This window comes from Rhamphochromis sp. 'chilingali' (genome assembly GCF_963969265.1).
Source record: "Rhamphochromis sp. 'chilingali' genome assembly, chromosome: 11".
In the NCBI taxonomy this organism is placed as follows: domain Eukaryota; kingdom Metazoa; phylum Chordata; class Actinopteri; order Cichliformes; family Cichlidae; genus Rhamphochromis; species Rhamphochromis sp. 'chilingali'.
Window position 1 is genome coordinate 24,035,119 of NC_137938.1, and position 26,105 is coordinate 24,061,223.

The window sequence follows — 26,105 nt, forward strand, 5'->3', positions numbered from 1 at the left end:
CCAAATTTCATCACCAAACCAGGGGGGGGTGGGGGGGGGGGAAGAAATAAAAAGCAGTGCATTTGTGCTTACAAATAACTGTTTTAACCATTTACTCTTGAGGAATTAAATTGTAGCACTTTGATGAACTTCCTTTGAAGCTGTACCCTCGCCTAATCCTCATTCCCTCCCACCTCCTGCACAGACTTTTTAGAAACACTCTCTTCTGGATGTCATAGGAGAATTCGTGCAACAATCCAAGCTGTTTTAGCCCTGCGGCGGAGCGATTGCTGCTGCTCTGTAACAACTACAAGCCCCGTGATGCCTCGATGTTGTGCATAAAGATGGAGCAGTCCAGGGCATTGTAGTTCTTTTTAGTGAAAATGTTGTTTGTTAGTTACTCATGCTAGTGCAGCTACAGTTTAGACACAGAGGGGGAATTTTAAAGTGAGATTTTTAACCACATCTGCCACTATCTTCCCCAAATTAGGAATCAGGTTCCGTCTTTCTTCAGTTCAGCTCCTCTACCGCACTCCAATTAGAAGTCATCTTTGAGGTGTTGGAGGAGTACGACTGGACCGCCTTTTCCGTGGTGTCCACGCGCCACCACGGCTACCGGGATTTCCTGTCTGTGGTGGAGGGCCTAACGGACGGCTCGTTCATCGGATGGGAGAAGAAGAGCGTGGTGATCCTGAACGTGACCGACGACCCTGGGGGGGCACGCACACGCAGGCTGCTGAAGGAGAACGAGGCGCAGGTGAGACAGGGGGGAGGGAGGAGGGAGAGGGGGAGGAAAGGGGAGGAAGTGCTGCAACTATCATTGGGGGCCCCCCTTTCTGACAGGTGGCTTCCCAGCTTTTTCCTTCCTTCTTCATCTCTCCCTCTGTCCCTTCACGTCTCTCTCTCCCCTCTCTCCTCTATCCCTCTGTTCTTCTCTTCCCCTCCCGTCTTGCCAAAGCATAAAGAGTTCATCGGTACAACGAAAAACCACGAGTCGGTCTGACTTTGCCGACTGGCTTTTGTGTGGCATTGTATGTTCTGTGGTGATGCGGAGCGCTGAAGAAATCCAGCATTTATCATACAGTTTTCACCCGTTTTCCTTTTAAGAAGCTTTAAGGTTAAAAAAGTTGCCAAATGTCTTATGTCGTGTTCTTTTTTTTTGGTGTTTTCGGCCTGTCATACTCGTTACTGTATGAATAGAAACTGGATTGTAAAAAAAAAAAAGATAAACAGGACTGTTCATCGTCTTAAAAAAACAATATTTAGCCGCACAGAATGAGTTTGTAATGAGCGATCAGTTAGTGCGCAGCTGCTTGTTGGAAGAAAATGACCGTAACCGATTTTCTTTTTTTCCTTTTTCTAATTCATAATTCATCCATTAACAAGCTGATGCTACACAATTGCTTCCCATTATGTAACTCTCACTCTCTTTATTTTGGCTTAAACTTAAACTGGCTTTAACTTAAAATATCCAAATATTACAAGAAAATCAATCAATTCTAAAGCTTATGCTTCAAATTTTCTTTGACTTATTAATCTCGACCAGGATGATTTGTGGTTTTGCTTTGTACTTCTGACACGTTTCATTCCTTTGTACTGTATGCTTGCCCCTTCTTACCTTCTTTCATACATCCACTTTCATCACACTGTCTTTCACTCACATTTTTTTATACCACCAACCTCTCTTAAGCCCCCTTTTAACCCCCATGATCCTCCTGTTCAGATTTGTTACTAATGTCCGTGTTCTTATGCCTACCCCACCTCCCCTTCAAAGCTCCCTTTCTCCCTCTCTGCCTCCCCTCCTGTGCTTCTTTGCCTGGAGACAAGCTCAGTCTCCTCTGCCGCTTTGCTTTTCACCTCCATCTCTGTATGGCTACCACTCATTCAGTCGCACATCCCTCCTGCTGCACGTCTTCCTGGCCACAGACTCTGCTTACCGTTGGCTCGGTTTAGTCTGGGTCTCAATGTCATCACTAATGTCCCAGAATGGCTACTGCAGCTCTGCGTGTGTGTGTGTGCGCGTGTGCATTTGTGTCTGTAAGTGTGTGCATGTGTATTGGATTCCTTAGGCTCCACTCAGCTGGTGTCACTGTTAATCTAACATACCGCCTGCGGCGAGTTGCCTATACGGAGAGCTTGCTTTTTAACCTTGCTTTTCATGACAGCTCCCTTGTTTTAGCTTTTCTCTATTGCTAATAAATGCTCGTGATTGGCTAGTGATGTATGTGTTTGCATTGCGTGCTCTCTTCTCTCTCTCTCTCTCTCTCTCTCTCTCTCTCTCTCTCTCTCTCTCTCTCTTTCTCTGCGCTACATTTATGATAATGTCTTCCACATTGTAGATGGCCCCTTGCAGGTCTGGGTCAATTTCAGCTCGGCTCTCTCGCTGTCTTTCATTTGTCCCATTCCTCTTCCAGCTTCTGCTTTGTGAGTGTTTCTTCTGCTCCTTCTGTCTTCATCTCGCTCTTTTTGTCTGTTTTGTGTTTCTCATCCTCATTTCCTATCTTTAGATATTGTGTGTCTTTTTTTAACAGCTGATTTCATCCTTCCTTCTCAATTAAGTCTCCCAATCTCTGTCTTCCACCCTCTGTCTCCCTCCTCCTCCTCCTCCTCTGTCACTCTCATTCCCTGCCTAATTCACTGGAGGTTTATTGGCATACGGGCAGGATTGTTTTGCCAAGCCATTACAGTTCAAAATTCAATGAAGGCGCAATTCTCAAAATGTGCTTTCAGTCTGTTTCCCTGACACCCCCTCCTATTGCATGAAAGAGTTGTCTTTCTCTTTTTTGCCCTTCAATTCTGCTTTTTTTTTTTTTTCAAGCTGTAGTTTTATTTTTGGTTTCCTCATTTATTCTAAACACTTCACTTCTTTTTTGGTATTTGCCCTCACCTTCTTTCTCTGACTTCCTGCTTCCAGATGCTACTTCCTCTCTCCACTTCCTTCTCTCTCCAGTTTCCCAGTAACCCCTTAAAAACCCTGTCAATTTCAACCCTCCTTACCTCAGCATTTGCAGCAGGGCGCTCATCCCATGTTACTTCTGTCTAGCTTTAATATTTTTTTCTCTCTTTCTTCCCAGCCCCACTCAATCATCCAAACCCTTCTTTCACAAACATCTCTTATCTCTCCAGGCACTGATTTCACCAAAATATCATCCTTTGCTTTTCTTCTCTAACCCTCCTTCCCCCCTTTTTGATCTCCAAGGACTGACTATTCTCTGACTATCCTCCTCATCCGCTCACTTTGCCCTGGTTGTCTCCCGTTGTCTTTCTCTATCCTGTTTTTTAATAACATGTCAGAGCTTAACCTCTTCCCCCTTGTTTTCCCTCAGGTGTGTTTGGACTTTAACCGCCACCCCTCCTCCTCCTCCTCTTCTAGATCCCCACCTCTTCCTTGCCGCTTCTCTGCTCCACCGCTTAGAGTTGTTTGATTTTTTTTACTTTTTTTACTTCTGTTTTTATTAACCATAAATGTAACTTGTTTCATTAGGCCTAAGCTCATCAAGCACTGACCTTTACTGCTACGCACCTCTTAGCACACATCACATGCTGCCCTGCAGTCTTCCCTCTTTTTAGAGCGCCTGCATCCCTCTTGAAGTCTAACACCCGACTTCCATGCACCTTATCACATCAGCTTACAGCTATCACTCCTCTTACCTCATCCAGCATCCTTGTTATTTGCTGATATGGCCTTTTTATCAAACCTCCTCCCCTCCCATTCAGGTACACCTCTTCTCCGGCTCTATCTTTCTCCCCTTACTTCTCCCACCCTCTGTCTCTCTCCACGTCTCCCCTTTCCCCTCCTTATCTCACTAGTGTGTATGTGTGTGTGTGTCTCCCCTCGTCCCTGTTCCCTCCCTGCCTTCCTGCTGTCCTCCAGGTACGTTTGCTGTACTGCTCCCAGGAGGAGGCTGAGCTGGTTTTCCGAGCTGCCTGGGCCGCAGGTCAAGCCGGAGCCTCGCACATGTGGTTTGCTGTGGGACCAGCCCTCTCCGGTTTGGGCATGGAAAACCTGCCCCGGGCTTTATTTGCTGTACGGCCTCAGGGCTGGAGGGACGAGCCCCGCCGAAGGATCGCTCGCGGTGTGTCGGTGCTGACTCATGGGGCAGTGGCAATGCGAAAGGAATACGGAACCACGGGCGGGCCAAACTTTGTCACCAACTGCATGACGGATGCCAATCAGACCCAGAGGCTGCGAGGCAGGATGAGGTGAGAGAGATATCGGGGAAAGAGTGAAGCTCTAGAGAAATGAGGAGGGAAGGAGGAGAAATATTAGGTTGGAGGGTAAAACACAGCTGGCAAGCTCCAGACAAAATCTTTGAAATAGGAAGGAACAGAAATAGAGATGGAACATGGTTTAGTCTATGAAAGGAGGTCTGGTTCTTCGCCAGAATGAGCTGGAAGATATATGGGTGGAGCTGGTAAATTCAGTGTCAGAGAGCAGGCACAAAAGGGATATCTGTCACAGTCTGGCGAGGGCAGACTGTATGAATTGAAAAAGGACCCAAAACGCAGACGCCAAGGAACAGGGAACAGAACTTGAAATGTTAACAAAAGGCGAGCCGTTTAATAAGGCTAGTAGAAGAGGTACAAACAAAGGGCAAGGCAAACTGAAGCAAAATTAACACAAACCTAAACTGGGGAATCTAAACAAGCAATAAGAAAAACCTAGGCAAGAAACTTGGAAGCATGGCATGGGAAACATGGCGTGGACAACAGACGACCTGACCATCACACACTGAAAACAGAGGACTTAAATACACAGGAGGTGATTAGGGGAAGTGGAGACACATGAGGAAACAGCTGGCACACATGAACATAATGACGTCACAGTGGGAGAGTAAAACTGAACATGATGAACACAGAACACCAGACCTCTTCACAATAAAACAGGAAACATAATGAGACATAGACATGACAACCCGAACTTGACAACGTAAGACACAGACATGAAACGCATGAAGAGCAGGGGAGATTTAACATGGTTGGAAACACGAGGGGAAAATAATAACTAGAAACACTTAGGCATAATAATACAAACTTGATAACATAAGACACGCAGCATGAAACACGAAGGGTGAGGGGAAGCTTAAATACAGGGGAAGAAAACACAAGGAGTCTAATAACCAAATGAACTTAGATAACCTAATGAACAAAATAAACTCAAACTTAAAACGCTGGGTCAAAAGACCCAGGACCATGACAATATCTGAATTTGGAGCTGGCTATCATCCATGCAAAATAGATGTTGTTGGTGCGTGTAGTTGTGAGTTGGCGAAATTACCACAGCATCTGTAGCAAGCAGACCATGTCTCATGTATATTAATGAACTAGCTTTAATATATTCCTCGTAGGCTGTACAAACGCACAAGCAGCACACTCTTAACAGGTATCTCAGGTGGCTGTGGTTACCCCGGTTCATATATAACACCAGTCATTCTCACTCTATGTGCACATTGAACACAATATTGTATGGAGAGAGTACTCTAAGTAGTTTTCAAACATGAAATTGATTAGTTTATTTGCTGTAATTTTTTTGTAAATGATCCTCAGCACAAACGGTGAGGCAATTATTGGGAAATGATTAATGGATTCTCCTCTGTTTGTTTATAAATTATGTCTAGGAACAGAGCAGAAAGATGTTTTCGTTTCTATTTTTTTTGCACTGCTACCTGCTGTTCACTGTCTGCAACTACAAGCTGCTGTTCCATATGAAGCTTTCTGTCATGCATTACAGAAAAAAAAAAGAAAAGCTCTCATATTTTGTGTTTTGAAGCCAGCAAGATGACATAAGGAGACAATTAGAAAGCCTGTCCTGCGTGATTACCAGACAAACTATAGAGCCCGCAGCCGATGCCGAGAGCAGCAGTTGTTTGACTTCAAAGATCCTGACAATTCTGTGTGTCTGATCATTCGTCTGTACATTTGATTAACAGACAAGCCCTGACTGTCACCACAGAGGATCTGTGATTTAGTTTCAAGTGAGAGCAGGGCAGGCATTCTGTTGCATCAAACACAAGTGACGTTTCTTTTCTCCTCATATCTTTAAGATGAATGTTAATTCATTCGCTGATATTATGCGCTTTCTGTCCTCTCCCCTTCTGCCGCTCTTCAATGCAGATATTTCAGCAACATCACGCTTGGTGGTCGAGATTACTCTTTTAATAGTGACGGTTACCTGGCCAACCCCTTCCTGGACGTCATCTCGTGGACACCTGGACGTGGATGGGAAGATGTAAGGACATGACATAACTTCTTTGAATCTTTTATTTGCAGATTTATTGAGGTGTAAAAGGATAATTAGTTTTTTGTTGACAGTCTTGAGACGACAAGTAGGGAACAAAACAAAAGCTCTTAGCTGCTGACTCCCAGAGCAACCTTTTTTTGCTGATTTGAGCAAAATGAATAATATCTCTACAGTATGCGAGCAAGTAGAAGAGATTCATGTTCGAGTAATAGGCACATAAACTTGACAGTGAAGATATGCAGGTCACAAAGGTGCATGCTCATGTGAAATTCAGGATTTCGCTGTTGGTGCCTCAGGAGAGAGAAGCTGGCTGCTGCTGCTGACCATCTGACTGCGCTTTGTGAATGTGCACACTTGCTGTACTCTGCCTGTTTGGTTAATGCTGCTTATTCAGTTCATTTCATGGTTACAGTGCATTCACGTAATACCACAAACAAGATTGCACACACACACACACGCACGAACGGACACACTTATTACTCTGTAATGATCGGAGCATTGACAAACATCTAATCATCCTCAAGTTTGATGATTATAATTTTTTGAATTCACCTATTAAGCAAAACATGCACGCTCTCCAGCTTCTAAAATGAAATTTCCTGCTTTTTTATATATATATATATCACTTTAAACTGAACATTTCTCATGTTTTTTTGTTTGGTTTTCTTTGGTTTGACCAATAAGCAACAATGGCCTCCCCCCATGACCACAGGGAGGCCATATTATTTGATAATTTTACTGAAATTGCTTCAAAAGGCACCAATAGAGCTCCAGTTTAGCGACTTGAATTAGCTGTTTTGAAGTTGTTGGAAAGGGGCATGGAAACATATCGCCATGGGAGTTTATGAGGATTGACTTGAGTGGCTGCTGGTGGCAAAGGTTTTATTCTTGGACTCTAAAGGAGCAGTGTTGCATGATTCATGTTTCAAAATAATCCCTATTTATCTTCAACATGGTCTGCAGTCCCACAGTTCATCCACTGTCTGAAACAAGCTGCTTTAGCTCCCTTTCCTTTAAGCCATCGTTCTGTTTGCCCCATAAAGAACAGACACTGATGAGCACCACCTCGTTCACTTGCTGGTGTGTCGGCTCGGGAAACAAACTGTAAACCTACCAAAAAATACCAATTCCATTCCACAAAAAACTGTAACTTTGCAAATCCGTTCCCAGCTGTTAGTTTATATTTGAGCATGAATCTAATGAAAATTAAGATTGGACTGCAGCAAAAACATTTCAGTATTTAATCATGAGCTCCTTTTTTGGAATAAATAAATGGACTCACCTGACACTTTATTAGTTACATCTTTCTGGTGCCAGGTGTGTTGGCTCTTGAACTGTTTTAATACTTTGTGGCATAGATTCATCAAAGTGCTGGAACCATTTCTCTGAGATTTTGCTTCATGTTATGATGATGTTGCTGCAGATTGGATGTGCATTCATGAGCTCACATTCCTATTGGATTGAGATCGTCATATTCAAGAATCTACTTTGGAGATTATTTAAGCTTTGGGACGTAGCTTGTTATCAGAAGATGGGCACACTGTGCTCCCCATGGTCAGCAACAATACTCAGGTAGGCTGTGGTGTTTAAATGATCCTCAGTTGGCGTCCAACCCTTGCCAAGAGAGTATCCCCTATATTCTCACACCACCAAAGGCCTGAACCATTGGTACAAGGCAGGATGGGTCCAATGCTTTCATGTTGTTTATGCCAAATTGTGACGCTACCACCCAAACGTGGCAATCAAAACTCATCAGAGCAGTCTTCTATTGTCTAATTTTGATGAGAATGTGTAAATTGTAGCGTCACTTTCCTGTTGTTAGCTGACAGGAGTGGTCTTCTGCTGCTGTAGCCCATCTGCTCCAAGGTTCAGTCTGTTGTATCTTCAGATGTGCTGTTCTGCATATTTTGGTTGTAGCAAGTAGGTACTTGAGTTACTGTTGCCTTCCTATTAGCCCGAAGCAGTTTGGCCATTCTCCTCTGACCTCTGGCATCAACGAGGTATTTTCACCCAGAGAACTGCTGCTCACTGGATATATTTTCTCTTTTTTTGGACTATTCTCTGTAAACCCTAGAGATGTTTGTGTGGGAAATCCCAGTAGATGAGCAGTTTCTGCTCACCAGCCTTTCTGGCACCAACAACCATGACACATTCAAAGTCACTCAAGTCACTTTTCTTCCTCATTCTGATGCTTAGTTTAAATTTCAGCAGGTCGTCTCGACCATGCCTATGTCCCTAAATGCACTGAGATACTGTCATGTGATTGGCTGATTAGATATTTGCAGGAGTTGTTGAGCTAGTGTACCCTAATAAAGTGGCCAGAGGGTGCCTCTCAGCAGCTGCAGGACTGTTTTGACAGGACTAACTGGGATATCTTTGAACATCAGGACTTGGAAATGTTCACAGACGGTGTCCTCTGCTATATAAAACACTGCATAGACACTGTTACAGCAGTCAAACGGATCCGGGCTTATCCCAACCAAAAGCCCTGGATGACCCGGGAGGTCAGGCAGCTGCTGAAGGAGAGGAACATTGCGTTCAGGTCTGGCAACAGGGATTACTACACCACAGCCCGATCCAACCTGAAGAGAGGCATCAGAGAGGCAAAGGGGGACTATAGGAGGAGGATCGAGGACCATTTGAAGAGTAATACCAGCCGGCAGGTGTGGCAAGGCATCCAGCACCTAACCAACTATAAGATCAATCTCGGAGCTGCGGACGGTGACCTGGAGCTGGCAGAGGAGCTGAATATCTTCTTTGCCCGCTTTGAGACCAGGGTACCGGAGGTATTGGAGCCACAGCAGCAACACGCCACCCATAGCAGCACCACCCTCACCCTGGAAGAGCACGAGGTGAGGCGCATGCTGCAGGCTGTTAACCCGAGGAAGGCGGCGGGTCCTGATGGTGTGCCAGGTCGAATATTGAGGGATTGTGCAGGACAGCTGGCTGGGATCTTCACCAGGATTTTCAACAAATCCCTCGCACAGGCGACTGTCCCACTCTGCCTGAAGTCCTCCACCATAGTCCCCTTGCCTAAGAAGCCCCACATCACCGGCCTGAATGACTACAGACCGGTGGCACTCACCCCAGTGGTAATGAAATGCTTTGAGAAGCTGGTCCGCAGACACATCACAGCAGCCCTGCCCCGCAGCCTGGATCCACACCAGTTTGCCTACAGAGCAAACCAATCCACGGAAGACGCTGTAGCCACAGCACTCCATGCTGCATTAACTCACCTGGAAGAGCATGGTAGCTATGTGCGGATGCTCTTCGTGGATTACTGCTCAGCTTTTAACACCATCCTTCCACACAAACTGGTGGCCAAGCTACAAGACCTGGGGCTTCCATACAGCACCTGCATGTGGATCAATAGCTTCCTCTCGGGCCGTAGACAGAGAGTCAGAGTTGGCCATCACACATCCTCAGCCCTGAGTCTCAGCACTGGCTCACCCCAGGGCTGTGTGCTCAGTCCACTGCTCTACTCTCTCTACACACACGACTGCACTCCTCGCCACCACAGCAACATCTTTGTGAAATTTGCAGATGACACCACAGTGGTGGGGCTCATTTCCAAGGGAGACGAGTCTACGTACAGAGACGAGGTGGAGCAGCTGACGTCATGGTGTAAGGCCAATAACCTCCTCCTCAACACTTCAAAAACCAAAGAACTCATAATAGACTTCAGAAGGAAAAAGGCAGAGATCCAACCACTATTCATAAATGGGGACTGTGTAGAAAGGGTGGCAAGCTTCCGCTTCCTGGGAGTCAATATAGAGGAGAACCTTTCCTGGAGTGTGAACACCTCCGAGCTGCTGAAAAAGGCCCAACAGAGACTGTACTTCCTGAGAATTCTCAGGAGGAATAACATCACACAGAGACTGCTGGTGTCCTTCTACAGAGCCACCATTGAGAGTGTTCTAACTTACTGCATATGCATCTGGTACACTAGCTGCACAGGGGCTCAGAGGAAAGCACTCCAAGGGATCATTAACACCGCCCAAAAGATCACTGGCTGCCCTCTCCCCACACTGGAAGTTCTACACAACGCCCACTGTTTTAAAAAGGCCCAAAACATCATAAAAGACACCTCACATCCTGGCCACTCCCTGTTCGAACTGTTGCCCTCAGGCAGACGGTACAGGGCAATCAGAGCAAGGACTAATAGACTCAAACACAGCTGTTATCCAACTGCAATAACACATCTGAATACTACAAAAAAATGTCCATCACGCCACTCTTGTGTTAATCTATGCACGGTCTGAAGCATGTGTGTGGGAATGTATGTGAATGTTTTACTGTTATATCTTATTAGTATTTTAAGTATTCTATCTATTTTATTTATTGAATTTTATTGTTTTATTTATATTTTGATATTGCTAGGGATGATGCAATGATCGGGGACCATTCTTAATTTCGTTGTTCTCATGACAATGACAATAAAGTTTCTGATTCTGATTTCTGATTCTGGATAGTGAGTGTATGTAGCTGATGACTGATGTTTCTATGTGTCTGCATACGATCATACTTGAGATTGAACATTTTTATACACGTAGTAACAGCTGCAATTATGGAATTATCAGAATTATAAGGTTCAGTAAAGCTACACTGAAATATTCCCATTGTTTTTACAGAAAGTATATTAACAGGCTATTCAGTATGATCATTAAGATCAACATTTCAGTGATATGTTAATTATATCTCGCCATTCTCACTCACTATTCCCCTAGATGAAACGCTTTGTCTTTTATCTTTAATGAAGCTAAAATCCAGCTGTATACTGAGCTTTGTGAACAAACAAAGCTCAGTATACAGTCTGTGCAACTTTTGTCTGTTGATGGCCTTAAAAAAAGAAACGACATCTTAAGTTAAATGTAAAGTATTCTAGCTGATGAATTATTTTTTTTATTTATTTATTTTTTTTGCTTAACCTCCAAAACTCATGAGTACTTCAGAGCGGTGAACAAACTTTTCAAGTTAGACTAGAACTGTGTGCCCGACAGGAGTGTAATTAAAATATCCTCAATCTTTAATGTCATCCAGGTTCTAGAGTAGAAGAAATTGACTGTTTAGAGCAATCCTAATAGTGTTTATATATGTGTAAATTTATATATGTATAAGAGAAAATAAGTAGAACTATAAGAGAATTTTATTCAAATGAAAATGCAGTTAAACATGTTTATTTACTTTATTCTTTGTCCATTCACAGAAATCGATTTTTTGATGTTGTTTAGACTAATAGTTGCTGATTTGTTTTTTGTTTTTTTCTAAAATAAAGTGAAAATCAGACTTAAATAGTCCTGAAGGTTTCTGGGCTTCATCTGCATCTGATTGTAGCCTCACCATTGTTTTGTGTGCACATCTACCGAGCACCTGTACGCCTGGCGTGTCATGCATATTCTATAAAACAGCATTTGTTCAGGAATCCTTAATACGAAGCCTTGTCACCTGTTGGGGATGTTTTCCCTTTAATGCGCTGGGATTTTCCCCTCGTCAGTGTCAGAGGAGAGAGAGCGAGGCTCATTTTCACACACACACACACCTGCCTTTCTTTCCCACACTGCACATGCATAAAGACACAAAAATCTCAGAACATTAATTCTGCGACTGGATTCAATTCTGCACAAATACAAACAGCAATGCACCAACATACGCTTACACACAACCACAAATACACACATTGGTGGTTCTCAGCCTCCTGCTGGTTTTAACAGCCCACCAGAGTCCAGTCTCAGCATGTCGTAACATGCTGACTCCTGCCATATCCCTCAAATCCCTTTCAATTAGAAGCTCCTGCGCTGGTCCTTCGACTCTGTGCAAACGCAGGGTGCGAAACTCGCCCACATACACACATGCTTAGAGCTCACATGCAGACATCTACATATGTGCACACAAATGAGAGAGCATAGAGTATGCCTACACCCTTCTTGCACAATCCTTATTACACACACACACACACCCTCAATAAGGATAAGACGCCTGCATCTGCCTATTATGCACATCCACGCTGTTGGCTCTCCCTGAATATTTAATGTTCTCTTTACAATGACTGCACCATTACCTAGAGCATGGGAGCACCCAGCTTAGTACGCTGAAACACTGCAGACTAGTACTGAAGGTTGTCCAGCTTTTGCGCGGCTCGTTTCACATATGAGAAAAGCACAGAGAGACAGATTACTAGAATGAACCTTTATTAATGACAATCAGAACTGCTAAAGAAGAAGGTTTGAGTTTAAAGTGGCTCCCAGTTCCCGAACTTATGAATATATTCAGCAATTTTCATTTTTTACGTTTTTTGGCTGGTCTTTTTCGGACATTTGCGCTTTTGCCTTTTGGGGATGTTTCTTGTAGAAAGTAATGTGTTCTCCCATAAGCTTTGTCTGTTTTCTCTGCGTTTCCTGAGTGTGTTTTGATTGAACGTCTGCTGTGGAGCCTTGGTCGAAGTGCTGTCGAAATACAGTCATTGTTGTCACCGCCTCCTCTTCTCTGCCAGTGCTCGCATTATACAGACAGGAAGGCGGCACAAAGCTGTCAAACTTTACAGTACTGGCCTGCTAAAGCACTCACATTTTCATTTCTTATCTTTTTTTATGTGACTGTGTGTGTGTGTGTGTGTGTGTGTGTGTGTGTGTGTGTGTGTGTGTGTGTGTGTGTGTGTGTGTGTGTGTGTGTGTGTGTGTGTGTGTGTGTGTGTGTGTGCACGCGTGTGTGTATGTGTGTGCATTTAACGGCATATCTTCTTGTTTGTGCATGTGTTTACAGTTTCCATGTGCACTTTCTATTATGTTGTGTCTTTTTCACTTGTCACGACACTGTGATGTGACTTTTATTGGGTGATCACGCCGAGAATTGTCAAGAGAGGCCGGTAGAGGAAGTTTCACAAATAAACTCACTGTTCCTGGGTGTGGTTCATCCTTGTGCTGCTTAAGAAGTGTGAATATCCCAGGCACCCAGGCAGAGGCATCCAGTCCATCCCGGCTGCATTGCTATAAATAATGCTAAGAGAAGGAGACAACGATGATACTAGTGAAAAGATGCTTGATAGACATTTTCAGATCGATAGAGGACAGAACAATCTGGTCTCATAGCTTCATGTAAGATTATCAAAACAAAAATAAAATGTTAGGGCCAGTTTTTTTTAAATTAAAAAAAGTCAAATGAAAGCATAACTTTGGCTCCAGGCTGTTAAATGTCCAAAATGTCTATGGATTTAAGCTCAGCACAGTTAGCCCCATCTCAGTAAAGCCCTCCTTCTATTTGAAACTTAATGGCACCTCTGATTGAAGTCAAGTTTTTAACCTTGTTCATATGGTGTTTTATTTAGTCATTCATTTATTCTTGGTAGTCGGATCATGAGTAAAATAAATAAATAAAAAATCCAGTCAGAGTTGAGGCTGGACATGCAACAAACCGATCGAAACCAGTCCTGTGAACTTGCTGCATCTGGCTAATTTATCAGAGCAAAGTTTGTATAACATCAGAAAGACACTATATTAACTGATAAATGACATCGTGAAGGGTGATACTGTTTAAGGGCATGTGTGAGTCTTCTGCTCACCACAAGTGTCTCACCTGTCCTCCTCCTATGCTCTGCTTTACAAACAGACAACAGACACACAAGGAATGTAGCAGAGAAAAGACAGGTGAGGATAACGTTACTTAAGTCGTCAACAAGCTTCCCAAGAAGAGTTAATCCATCAAAATGCTTTATTTGTGATTGCAAACTTGTTTAGTTTTAACACTAAGCCTTAGCATCATGTAGTGTACTCCTGGAACTGGATGCAAACCTTGGTTTTGTCTTTCCTCTGAAACACAGAAACAACATGTGCTTTGGACATCCTGATTTATAAATTAAGCACATTTTACTCTACTAAACAACTCTAACAAAAAATGGACTTTGGCTGTGTAAACCACGATGTATTTAATAAGAGAATTTGTAAGGCAGATGCAGAGGGTAAGTGGAGAGGGTCTGCAGGCAGTTAGCTGAGGAATGATGTTAATTAAATAAGTTAAAAGCACAGAGTTGCATCTAAGGCATTTTAAGACATGAAGGCTTTATTTTCAGGGGGGAAATGAAATTTGTCATTTTAATGAACAGAGGTGAGTTTTGGCAGATTTAATCAATGCCAGGAGATGGATTTTAATTGGTTCATTCTACTCAGAACCATTACCATGAATAATGTTCTTATTTAGTTTAATGTCTGATTTGACAAACATATGTGAGTAACAGCTGCACCCTTTGCACAACCACAGATTGGCCACATGACAGTGAATATTAAAGGCTCGGTTTTCTAAAACAGAGTGAGTAAGCGCAGCATCCAAGTTATTAACAGTAAATATGATTACAGCCTTTTACAAAGTGCTACCTTTATGACCCCCTTTAAGATTCAGTTTTTATTGAGACTGTCAAACAGATCTTCATTGTAGCTGCAATCATCTGGTGCCACTATTTTGTGTGGTTGCTGCATTGGATTGTTTTTTCTGTCTTTTTTTTCTATTTATGTAATACAAGGATTTCAGAAAACATCCAAGCCAACAAAAACTACAGATATAAGTGTATTTAATAAACATGTCTCTGTTGAAGGGCTTTCTGAGATCGTTTTTATGCTCTGCCCTTTGGTTGTGATAGGTACTCTATTACTTCATACAAGCATACATACAGTTAGGTCCATAATTTGTTGGACAGAGATAACTTCTGCAAACCACAGCAGTGGATCCAGCCATCGATATGTGATGGAAGTGGAGACTTTGAGCTTTAATTCAAGGGGTTTTTGTGAAGAACACTGGGCAGAGTGGACCCAATCGCAGGACTTAGAGTGGTGAACTCGAGTGCATTTATTAACAGTGAATTAACTGTGATACATACAGATAGTGATCAGCAAGTTCTCTATAGAACTTGGCTGCCAGCATGCAGTTGAGTCCTATAGAGTCTTGCTAATGACCTACTAATTTTATTCAGGTGTGTTGCAGCAGGGACACGTTTAAAAGTTTCAGGACACCAGCCCTCGAGGACTGGAGTTTGACACCCCTGATATAGAGGCTTCTGAGGACAACGCTGGGAGAGCGTTGCCCATAGTGAGACTCTGAAGCGAATGTTTGAAAGAGACATTCTGGTTTTTATTCCAGTCTATGTTTGGGTTATGGCATCTCGACCAGGTGTGACTAACTTCGAGAGGAGTGAGAGGGGCCTCAAGAAGACAGACAAAGTTGTTTTGAGTTGTTGCCAGAGAGAATGAGAGGATGATTTAAGATGATTTCTGCTGGAAACATGAGCCTGAACATGAGGTAGGGTTGAGCCATTTCACTGCTCGCTCGCCAGTATCCCTACTACTACTTGCGAGCGTGGTCTTTTGGGCACACAGGACAGGCATAAATGAAATGTCCTTTCACTCCAAAATAAAGGCACTCGCCAGCTGAGAGCTGTTCTGCGAGGGAGAGTCGGCCTGTGCAAGTTGCACGGGTTGTTCCTCATTGTTTTCACTAACACTCCATTCCTGGCAGCAGGTGCGTTCAGCCAGAGGCAAACCGCAATGAGTCCCGTCCATGAACACAGACACAGAAACTCAAGCACGAGGAGAAACAGGAGGACTGAGGGGGACAGTTTTACAAACATTTTGCATTAATTTTTTAGCAGTTACAGCCATTTTTATATAAAATGAATTGTTGACTGTTTTTAATACTTGGGGAAAAAACCCAGTAGATTCTCAACATTTTTATCAAAACTCTATAGTAAGTGTTCACATAAAATTATATTTGTAGTACCACCTGTGCCTTTAGACACTTTTATAATGAACTAGTCTCTTTCAATAGTAGTTCTCACAAACTACTGAATGTAAAGGCGCCATCTTGTTAAAACACAGCTAGAGTTCAGCTTCTTGCTGTAAAAAAAAACTTTTTTTTTTACAAACCTCTCTACCACATGTGCTCAACTGTTGACCTGCAGAAGAAGAACGCCACCTACGTTACTGTTACTGTGCCGCGTGCATAATTGTGAGCATTTATTTTAGTCTGGAGGTAAATATTATAAACTTCAGATAGCGTATTATTTCTTTCTTTTAAAAAATTTTTTTTTTAAATGGCATATTATTTCTAAGCCCCTCAGCCAATACTTATTTTTGACCAACATTTCAGTATGATTTTTTGTTGTGTTTGTGTTTGTTTTTTAAATATTAAGGTGCTCTAAAAACCACTGCTGAGAAAAGACATGCAGAAACTATTTTACTGTGAATTAGTCTGTGTGTGGAAATGTGACCGTTTGGTCCTAAAACACTGCAGTCCGCTCTGCTCACTGTTAAAAACAACGTGGCTGTGTGTGTGTACCAATATGTGCACCTCAATGTGCGTAACTTGTACTGGGATTCTTCCTCTGTGATCAAGTTACCAGTATGATTGAGGACGACAAATATATGGGACTGGGATCTAATAATAATTTGCAGTTAATTATGCCTCAATGAATAGTCCCAATTTTTTGCCCTCTAAAAGAGAACAACAAATACATGGACAGCCACAAAAACATCTCTGTTCAGTTGGAAAATCAACACTGCCCCCCTTTAGTAAATACCAGCAGCAGCTTTTTAAACAGCTGTAGCGCAGACCATTATTAAATCTCGTCTTAAACTGCATAAACAGTATTTTCTGAATGAGAAGTCCTTTCCATGCCCCTCCTCAAGCCAGCTAGACATCAGAGAGATATCTCGGGAAAGTCCAGGAAAGAAGCAAAGCAGACCAATAACTGGAAGTTAATAACAATTCATGATCTGACAGGAATGAAACTCGGTCGTGAATTTCAGAGAAAGGTACAGCCACAGTGTTCAGTCAGACACTGAAAACTTCACAGTGCTACTGGGAAACGTCCACAGGTGCATAAAACACAGCCTAACAGAAATACTCTGAATTTCTAATGCAGATTATATGCACATGGACACACATAAATTTATAAAGTAAATGGGAAAGAGAGTGAGTCTAACAAAGTTCTCTGAAATATTTTGTTACTTGTTAAGGTTAATTCAACCCTCCTGGCCAATCAGAATCCAGACTTAATTTGAGATAACTCATGAATGAACTGGAATACTGCCATCTTACACCTCTTGCTTCTCTGCCAAGGTCACACATTTTTATCAGCCTTTCAACCAGATGCCCAGATACAAGATTAAAATCAGCCCTTGCTTCCAACTTTCTTGCAGATCGGTGAAAAAGACAACCCCAGAAATGGGCCTGAAAAAAGCCTTAAAGATAGCAGCGGTTTGAGCCAAATTATCTTCTGAGATTAGTGAACATTCTGTTTCCAAAAATGGTTACACAAACTGATTCTGTTACACATTTGGAAAACGCTCGTTTGAATTACTTGAAACATTAATCCAAGTTAATTTAGCTATTACTTTCTAACAAGTCTTGAGACAATGTGAATATGACCTGTCTAAGTTTTTTCTAATGCTTTTTAATCTATATGGGAAAGATTACGTGCTTATTTATCATTACAACTAAAGGTCATTTGCACTAGAGTACTGCACTTCCTCTAATGTTTCTCTTGTCTGTTCCCCTAGGTAGGCTGGTGGGAGAATGGCGTGCTGAGGTTACGGTACCCAGCCTGGTCCCGCTACGGGCCATTCCTTAAACCACCCGATGATGCCCAGCACCTGCGTGTTGTCACACTGGAAGAAAGGCCATTTGTCATTGTAGAGCTTGCAGACCCTGCATCTGGAACCTGCATCCGTGACTCAGTTCCCTGCAGACGACCCCTTAATGCCAGGTTTGAAAGCCTTGAAAGGAAGAGGGAGAAATGTAAAAGAAATAACTCACGTATTTTATTATGTATGTGATGTGATTATCTTTTCCATACCTTATTTTTGGACACTTTCATTTCAAAGATGGTGGTACTTTGGGAAAAGAAATAACGGAGGGTAATCTAATTGAAAGGAGTACTAGAGACTGCTTTATTTACTAGTGTTTGGAATGGAGTTCCTAAGCTCTCATGATGCCATCCAATTGAGGTGACATCAGTCACCTATCAAAACTGTGGTCTCTTCACTCCCTGGCCGTAATCAATAACAGACTGCTCTCCAGAGGATCAGTGGAATGACTCAGGGGTCTGGAATCAGATATGACCACAGTGGAGCTTTATGGTTCATCAGCTTCTGAAGGAATGACAGCACCTATCCTGCACAGGTCGATCAAACCTGTCAACAAGTGCTTGGCCACAGTACTCCGTTTTTGTGACCATATCCAACTGTCTTCCTTTCCTTTCCTTACCTTTCCTTAAAGATTTTCACCTTTAAAGTTTTACTATGATTATTTTTTGCTATTATCTTTTACTCTCTATGCTGTGTCTTTTTCATAGTGCCATCCATGAGGGTGTGGCTCCAATGAAGCAGTGCTGCAAGGGTTTCTGCATTGACATCCTCAAGAGATTGGCCAAAATAGTCGGCTTCACCTACGATCTTTACTTAGTGACCAATGGGAAACATGGGAAGAAAATTGATGGGGTTTGGAACGGCATGATCGGAGAGGCAAGTCTTTGTGAGTGTGTGTGTCTGTAAGCCCGTGGAAGCTCCCGGTTCTGCCTGTCTGCCTTTGTGAGCAATGTGTTCTCAATGTCGCTCCCGTATCACTTGTGCATGTGTGAAAAGGGTGTATGTGTGTGTGTGTGTGTGCCTCTGCATATTTGAGTTGCATTTTCGGTCAAGTAGTAGCATTCCTCAGTGTGTGGTCTCGCGTCCTGGGTGACCAGTTAAACGCTAAGTGTCACATCAATCGCTGTGAGAGTTATGGCCACTTAACCACTGCTAGCAATCAGACAGCTGTCATTTATTACACACTGCAGCAGGCGTGCACACACACACACACACACACACACAAAACAGAACGCATACTGTATTAGAGAGAAAATAACTCACGGTTAAACAAATTAGAAGGACAAGCATAATGTGTAACACATGCAGTGAGCTCACTCTCCTACAAACGCGTCCCGACAGTGTGTTATCTGCAGAGACACATCCTTAGTCACAAACGCGCACACACAAACACACACTCTGTCAGATACCCCCTAGCTGGTAGTCCTTGATATTTTCGTGGTAATATAGTTCATCATCCACCATCAAGTAAAGATACAGAGATGCTGGCAAGAAAATGGAAAAAAAAAAAAAAAGAAGCATGCACAGACAGACAGAAAAGCATGCACACATCCTCACACACCAGCCGAGATCGATACGGGAGCTGCTGTTTCATTGAAGCGCCCTGCTGTTTCTATCTTTGTCCCAGAGGGAACTTGCCAAACGCCAGTTGTCACAGGTTCCAAAACAGTTCCACTGCGCTCTCCTGCTCTATCATTTATAACTTGAGCCCGTCTGTCGAATCTATTTTTTACATGCAAAAGGGCAAGCGAATTTTGTTTTCTCAAACTAATGTCTGTCTTTTGATCAGATGTTCCAAAGCCGGCCATTCTTTGATCAGGTAATCCAGAGACTTGGCAAAGTTGAGAGGAGGGTGCTTTGCTTTCCACTTCGCTTCATTTTTCTGCTGATTTGCTCTGAAGAGCGAATGTGCCATGTCTAATGTAGATTAACATTTCACTCATACAATCAGCGGACACAGCGGTTTTCAGGTTTTTGCTAGATGGTGGCAGGGTTGAGAAGCGTCCTAACTCATTTTGTATGCTAAAGGGATGCTGAAGAGACACGTGTTCAGTATTTGTACAAGACCGAGTTTCTCATGCAGGCAAGTTTAATGATGTACAAAGGGTCAAGGTGTGACTTGTCAGCACCTTACCTGAAAACCTTCTGGACTGAAAAGGATGGGCTTTGTCTAGCTGTAACAGGTACACGATTTACTCATAATTACAGCCGATTTATTTCTTAGCGGTGCTGTTTGTCCCCCTTTAGGTGGTGTACAAGCGGGCGGATATGGCCATTGGCTCGCTGACTATCAATGAGGAGAGGTCAGAAGTTGTGGATTTCTCCGTGCCCTTTGTGGAGACGGGGATCAGTGTCATGGTCTCCCGTAGCAATGGGACTGTATCGCCATCAGCTTTCTTAGGTAAGAGGCTGTGTTTGTGGGCGGCGTGTAGCTGATGTACAGAATCTAATCTAATTGTGGAGCGCTGAGTTTGCATAACACGCCCCAGCCTTTGGTTGCTAGTTCTTTACATCAAGATTAGCCATTAGTTTTTCTTAGGTTCACGTCTTCTTAACTTTTACTTTCACTCCGTCAGCAGACTCCAGGCTCCAGCGGGAGAATAGTGTTATGGGCCTATAGACTGCATTGAGATGATTGTAAAAAAAAAAAAGAAGAAGAAGAAAGAGAAGAGAGTGTGTTTATGGGCTTTTGGAGAATATATTTGCTCCAGTGGTTTTTATTTCTCTGCATATATAGTCTCCATTATGGGCTAGATTTATGAAACATTCTTGTTTCTTATACTGATAATGACAGTTACAGTAATTTAATAATGCAATAAGAGTACAAAAAAGTGCATGTTTTTGTTTTTTTCCACAGAGCCCTACAGTCCAGCGGTGTGGGTGATGATGTTTGTCATGTGCCTGACCGTCGTGGCTGTGACTGTCTTTATTTTTGAGTTCTTCAGCCCCGTAGGCTACAACCGCAGTCTCCAGACCGGCAAGAGTGAGTGATGAGTCCAAGCTGTCTGTGTTTAATGCATCTCTGTGAAGTCCATCACTGTTGCCAAATGGATCAAAAGAAGAAACATTAAACACACTCCTGGAAAACTGGTTCAAAAAAAAAAAAAAATCTTAGTCACAATGATCTTATGAAAGCATCTGATTGTTTTTTTTGTTTTTCGCTGTCTCGTTAGTTAGCTGTTGCATTAGATGGGGAAAAAAATCGATGTGTATTTTGAATCAGCTGCCATGAATCTTTAGCTGTGAGTGTAGCAAAGAGGAAATTATACCTACAGTATACTGAACTCCTTCCAAGTATTTTCAATACCGAAGAAGCCATTTATTATTCAGCAGCATAGTTTGTACCCCTGTGATATTCAGTATGCCTGATGCCTTGGTCCAATACCCAGCCTGGCTCGCCTCTTTTACTGCATGATTGCTGTGTTCTACATAAATTTACTCCTCTGTCATCCTCCCATATATCCCTCTTATTCACTCTCGCCTCTCTTCTTCCTGCCTCCTTTATTCCCGCTGTGTAAAGGCAGGAGTGTTTGAGTCCTTTTGAATAGTGTTTTTGCACCAGGTGGTTTGTTTGATCGTGTAGCAAATGAATTGATATCTGCCATCTACGTAACGTATAGGCGCCACCTTATGAGGTTTGTTGTCAAAAGAAAATCTGCAAGGTTTCCTTTTTCATATGCTCCGAGGCTGTTTTTCATTCAGACGCGTTTAATCTGAGTCAGCCACGTCATTTACAGATGCCTGTGAATACACTTGTGCTGAGTACTGGCTGGATCACTTCCTAGAAGTAAATATAGTGTTACAACTGCTCTTTTTAAACTGAAAGATCTTCTTTTTAATTTCTTCTTTTCTTCCTTATCTTTCTGGACAGAGGCTGGAGGGTCTACTTTCACTATAGGAAAGTCTGTCTGGCTTTTGTGGGCCATTGTCTTTAACAACTCTGTGCCAGTGGAGAACCCAAGAGGAACCACAAGCAAGATCATGGTGCTGATTTGGGCCTTCTTTGCTGTCATTTTTCTGGCCTCCTACACTGCTAACCTGGCTGCCTTCATGATCCAGGAGGAGTACATTGACACAGTGTCAGGCCTCTCGGACAAGAAGGTACTTCATGGCTTGAATACTGATTAAGCAGAAAAAGCAGAAGGAGAATTAAAGTCTTAGAGTGAGCTAAATCCCATGCATTTGAATGTTAAATTGATTAAAGCACAGGAATTTAGAAATGAATAAAATCTCATTTAACAGAACTCAATTACCACAGTTCTCGAATACTTAAAAGACAGTCCTAAATACTAATTTAAGTCCACAGACTGCTCTCTTTTCAAAGATTTGACTGTGCATGGAGTGTTGTAAGTTAGTCTGGAGAGTGGACAGAAATAGGTCAGACAGATTGGTGCACAGCCTGGTGTGTCTCATGCCCCTTTCGTCTCCCTCCCTCGTCTCCCTTTGCTCTGCTAGTTTCAGCATCCCGAGGAGCAGTACCCACCTCTGAAGTTTGGCACGGTGCCCAACGGTAGCACAGAAAAAAACATCCGCTCCAACTACCCAGACATGCACCAGTACATGGGAAAATACAACCAGAAAGGAGTGGAGGATGCCATACTGAACCTCAAAACCGGGTCTGTCTGCCATGAACCTTTACCTTTGTCTTACTCCACTCCTCTCTCACTCCTTCATCCATCCGTAACTGCCTATCTAAATAGAGTAGCAGGGACTTTGGGTAAAAGGAGGTGCGCAGCCTGTCCATCACAGGGTTAACGTGGAACGACACATCCACACCTGCAGCCAATTAAAAATCACTCACATGCTTGTCTTTGGGCTGTAAAAGGAAACCAGAGTACCTTAAGAAAACCCGCACATGTGCAGATACCCCACTCAACAAGCAGACTGGAACCCAGAGCCTTTGTTTTGTGAAGTGACATCCACTGGGCCAACATGTATATTGTATATTTGTCACACTACATATTTGAGATCATCAGACAAAGTTTAATATGGGCAAAGACAACCCGAGTCGATGCAAAATTCAGTTTTTGAATAAAGATTTAATTTCTTAAGTGATTTTTCAGCCTACCTCATTTTGTCAGAGAGGCTGAACTTAAAGGATTTCTTGATTCAACAGGTCTAGCAGTTATCAGGCCTGGGTGTGGCTAGTGAAATCCAATCCAGCTTTCTAAATATGTGGTTAATCACAGCTATTTTTATAATTTAACAAGGGAGGAAATTACTTTTCCACAGAAGCTCAGGCAGGTTTGAATCACTTTTTTCTCCGATTCAAAAAAGCACTGTGTCACAATCTAAAGAAACAGCTGGGAAACAAAGTCACTGACATCTATCAGTCTGTAAAGGATTGCACCACCATTTCTAACCACTGCGAACCACAGTGAGAGCCATTATCCACAAATGGAGAAAACCTGGAATGGTGGTAAAGCTTCAATGGTGAAAAATGGCATCTGTGTGAGAGATCCTAGCAAAAACTACTGTTTGAAAAATATTCTGTGGACTGATGAAGAAAAAGTTAAACTTTCTGGAAGGCTTGTATCCTGTTACATCTGGTGTAAAACTAACACAGCATTTCATAAAAAGAACATCACACCAACATTCAGGCATGGTGGTGGGAGTGTGATGGTCTGAGGCTGCTTTGTTGCTTCAGGACGACTTGCTGTCATTGAAAGAACCACAAAATCCTGAAGGAAAATATAAGGCACACTTAGATTATGCAGCAGGAGAATAATGGGAAACACACTAGCAAATCAACCTCTGAATACCTCAGAAAAAGGTTTTGTTGTGGCCCAGTCAAAGTCCAGACTTAAATCAGATTGAGATGCTTTGGCACAACCTTAAATCCTTCCAGTGTGGCTGAATGAAAACACTTCTATAAAGAAGAGTGGGCCAACGTTCCTCCACAGTGAAGTGAAAGACTCATTGCCAGTTATCGCAAACTCTTGATTGCATTTCTTGCTGCCAAAGGTGGCACAACCAGTTATCAGGTTTAGGAGGCAATTACTTTTTCACACAGGGCCAGGTAGACTTGGATGGCTTTTTTCCCTTAATAAATGAAAACCTCCATTTTGTGTTTATTCAGGTTATCTTTGTCTAATGTGATATTGTGCTAAATATTGTCTAAAATTAAAATGAGTTGGATGCTCTGAAACATTTAAATATGCTAAATATGCAAAAAATAAGCAAAGATGAAGGGGGTAAATACTTGCCCGGTATACTTAACTTGATTTTCTCGATCTTTTTCACTGCACTTAGATTAAGCTTAGATATATATTATATAATGAAAATATTCTACCACATGGGATATTCAGCAGCTGTTGTTTATCTTTAAATCTCACAACAAAAAAAAAGGCCAAATCAGTTTGTTTCCTCAAGACGATAAAAAACAAACCAAGCTTTTTTTTCTCCAATTAGTGAAATCTTTTAGTTAATGTTATGTCAGGATCATAGAAAGCATGGAAGGCAGGAGACCAGCAGCAAGATCCTTTACAGAGCAAAACAGGCATCAGTAGCCATGGATGACATTTATTAATTCAGAATGTCACGAGTGGCATGAAATGGAGGAGGTGGTTTGCAAAGTGGTTTGCAGAGAAAGCAGCACTTCTGTGCAGGTTGAAGCATCTCAGATAGCGTGTCCCAAATTTGCCAGTGAGATGTGCAGCAGGCCAAACAGCTGTGCTATCAGCTGATGGGAGTTTGAGCTGGAATCAGTGGCCTGCGTTTGCATAAATGCAGGTTCCTCCTTGACCTGGGAAGCTGCAGTTGACATTCAACAAATCCGTGTGTTTGAAACGCCTCTGGCACGTTTGTTTGCGTCGGACGGAATGGAAATAGTTGCAGCAATGAACGACAGCAGATGTGGCCCGCTGTCACTGTTTGCTCCGGGTTTTTAATGTTCTCAGTCTCACACCAGCAGGCCATCACACACTCATTCTTTTCAACTCCAGCTAACGTTTCACATCTTTTGTCACACTTCATGCTTTCCCGCAAAGAGTCTCTCACCTTTACTCTTTCCCTTTCTCTCTCCACCTTTGCCGCTATCTCCACCCACGCACGCAGTGCAAACAGCATTTCCCTCTTCAGTTTCTAGTAGAATCTCTATCACCCGTCATGTGTTGGATAATCCCAGTTTACTTTATCCTAAGCTTCTGTCACCCCCCCTCCCCCATCAGCCCCCACTGAATCTTGCCTTGACACCACAATTATAACTCAGTGTTAACATGCAAAAGAATGAGGAACACCTGCTTTTCTCCAGCAGCTTTCTCTTCTGCTCCTCGGTACTTATCTTTCCCTTCTCCTCTTCATCTGCCCTCCTATGTCGCCATGTCTTTTCTTTCTCCTCCTTTTTTTTTTTGGTCCATTCTTTCCCCTCCCAGTGTGCTTTCTCAGTGTGTCTGTATTTAAACTTTATAATCCTCATCACTCTCTAGCTCTATCCCATGTCTTTTCCCCCCTGAAGTGTGTAAATCTCTCACTCCCTGTCACAACGCTCTCCGCACCGTATAAATCCCCATCCTCCTCGTCCCCTCCGCTGCCTCCACCACCATCCCGCTCCCTCTTACCCACACATCTTTTCCTGATCTCTGCCTTATTTTATTCTCCTTGTGTTTTCACTCTTTCCGCCGAACCTGCTTTACTATTCCACTCTTCTTCCCTTTTCTTGTCATGATTTAACTTTTTATGCCCTCTCTATCATTCTGTGCGCCTGTCTGCTATATATTTTTGCACCCTAACTCCCTTCCCAGGTACATTGCGGCGCTATACCTTTATATCCCCTCTCTTGCCTCAGTCAGTCTCTCCATCCCTTTGCTCTTGTCTCCCATTAAATGATGAATGAATTCTCCCTTCATCCCTTTACAGGAAACTGGATGCCTTTATTTATGACGCTGCAGTACTGAACTATATGGCTCGGAAGGACGAAGGTTGTAAGGTGAGGACTTTTTACTCACACGTATGTGCATGCGGCATGCATTCACCTCGGTGGGTTTCTCAAGTTCTGCTCGTTGTCCTCTCTTTCAAGGTGATGACCATAGGCTCGGGGAAGGTTTTTGCCACCACAGGCTACGGTATCGCCCTGCACAAAAACTCACGCTGGAAACGTCCTCTTGACCTGGCCCTGCTGCAGCTGGTGGGAGATGGTGAGGACTGTGAGGAGGGGAGGGGTTCAGATGAAAATAATTAGGACAATGCAGGAGCAAAGAGAAGGTTACAGTAAAAATGAAAAGGATAGAGAAACGAGCCACAGAGTAGCACAAGAGTGT

The 26,105-nt window shown here is 42.9% G+C and overlaps 1 protein-coding gene across 3 annotated transcripts in view; it reads left to right on the forward strand.

The window, feature by feature from the left end:
- Window positions 1-26,105, forward strand: part of grin2db (glutamate receptor, ionotropic, N-methyl D-aspartate 2D, b) — a 72,474-nt gene that overhangs the window by 17,019 nt on the left and 29,350 nt on the right. For all 3 annotated transcript variants that reach the window (XR_013973255.1, XR_013973256.1, XM_080895421.1), the window contains exons 4-14: window positions 470-736; window positions 3,854-4,182; window positions 6,094-6,208; window positions 17,761-17,966; window positions 18,555-18,723; window positions 20,095-20,248; window positions 20,705-20,830; window positions 21,719-21,948; window positions 22,303-22,463; window positions 25,705-25,774; window positions 25,865-25,982. Coding sequence is in view for 1 of the 3 variants with exons in the window: in XM_080895421.1 (XP_080751547.1) it covers window positions 470-736; window positions 3,854-4,182; window positions 6,094-6,208; window positions 17,761-17,966; window positions 18,555-18,723; window positions 20,095-20,248; window positions 20,705-20,830; window positions 21,719-21,948; window positions 22,303-22,463; window positions 25,705-25,774; window positions 25,865-25,982 (1,945 nt within the window). In the remaining 2 variants the exon portion in view is untranslated. The remainder of the gene's footprint in view (window positions 1-469; window positions 737-3,853; window positions 4,183-6,093; window positions 6,209-17,760; window positions 17,967-18,554; window positions 18,724-20,094; window positions 20,249-20,704; window positions 20,831-21,718; window positions 21,949-22,302; window positions 22,464-25,704; window positions 25,775-25,864; window positions 25,983-26,105) is intronic.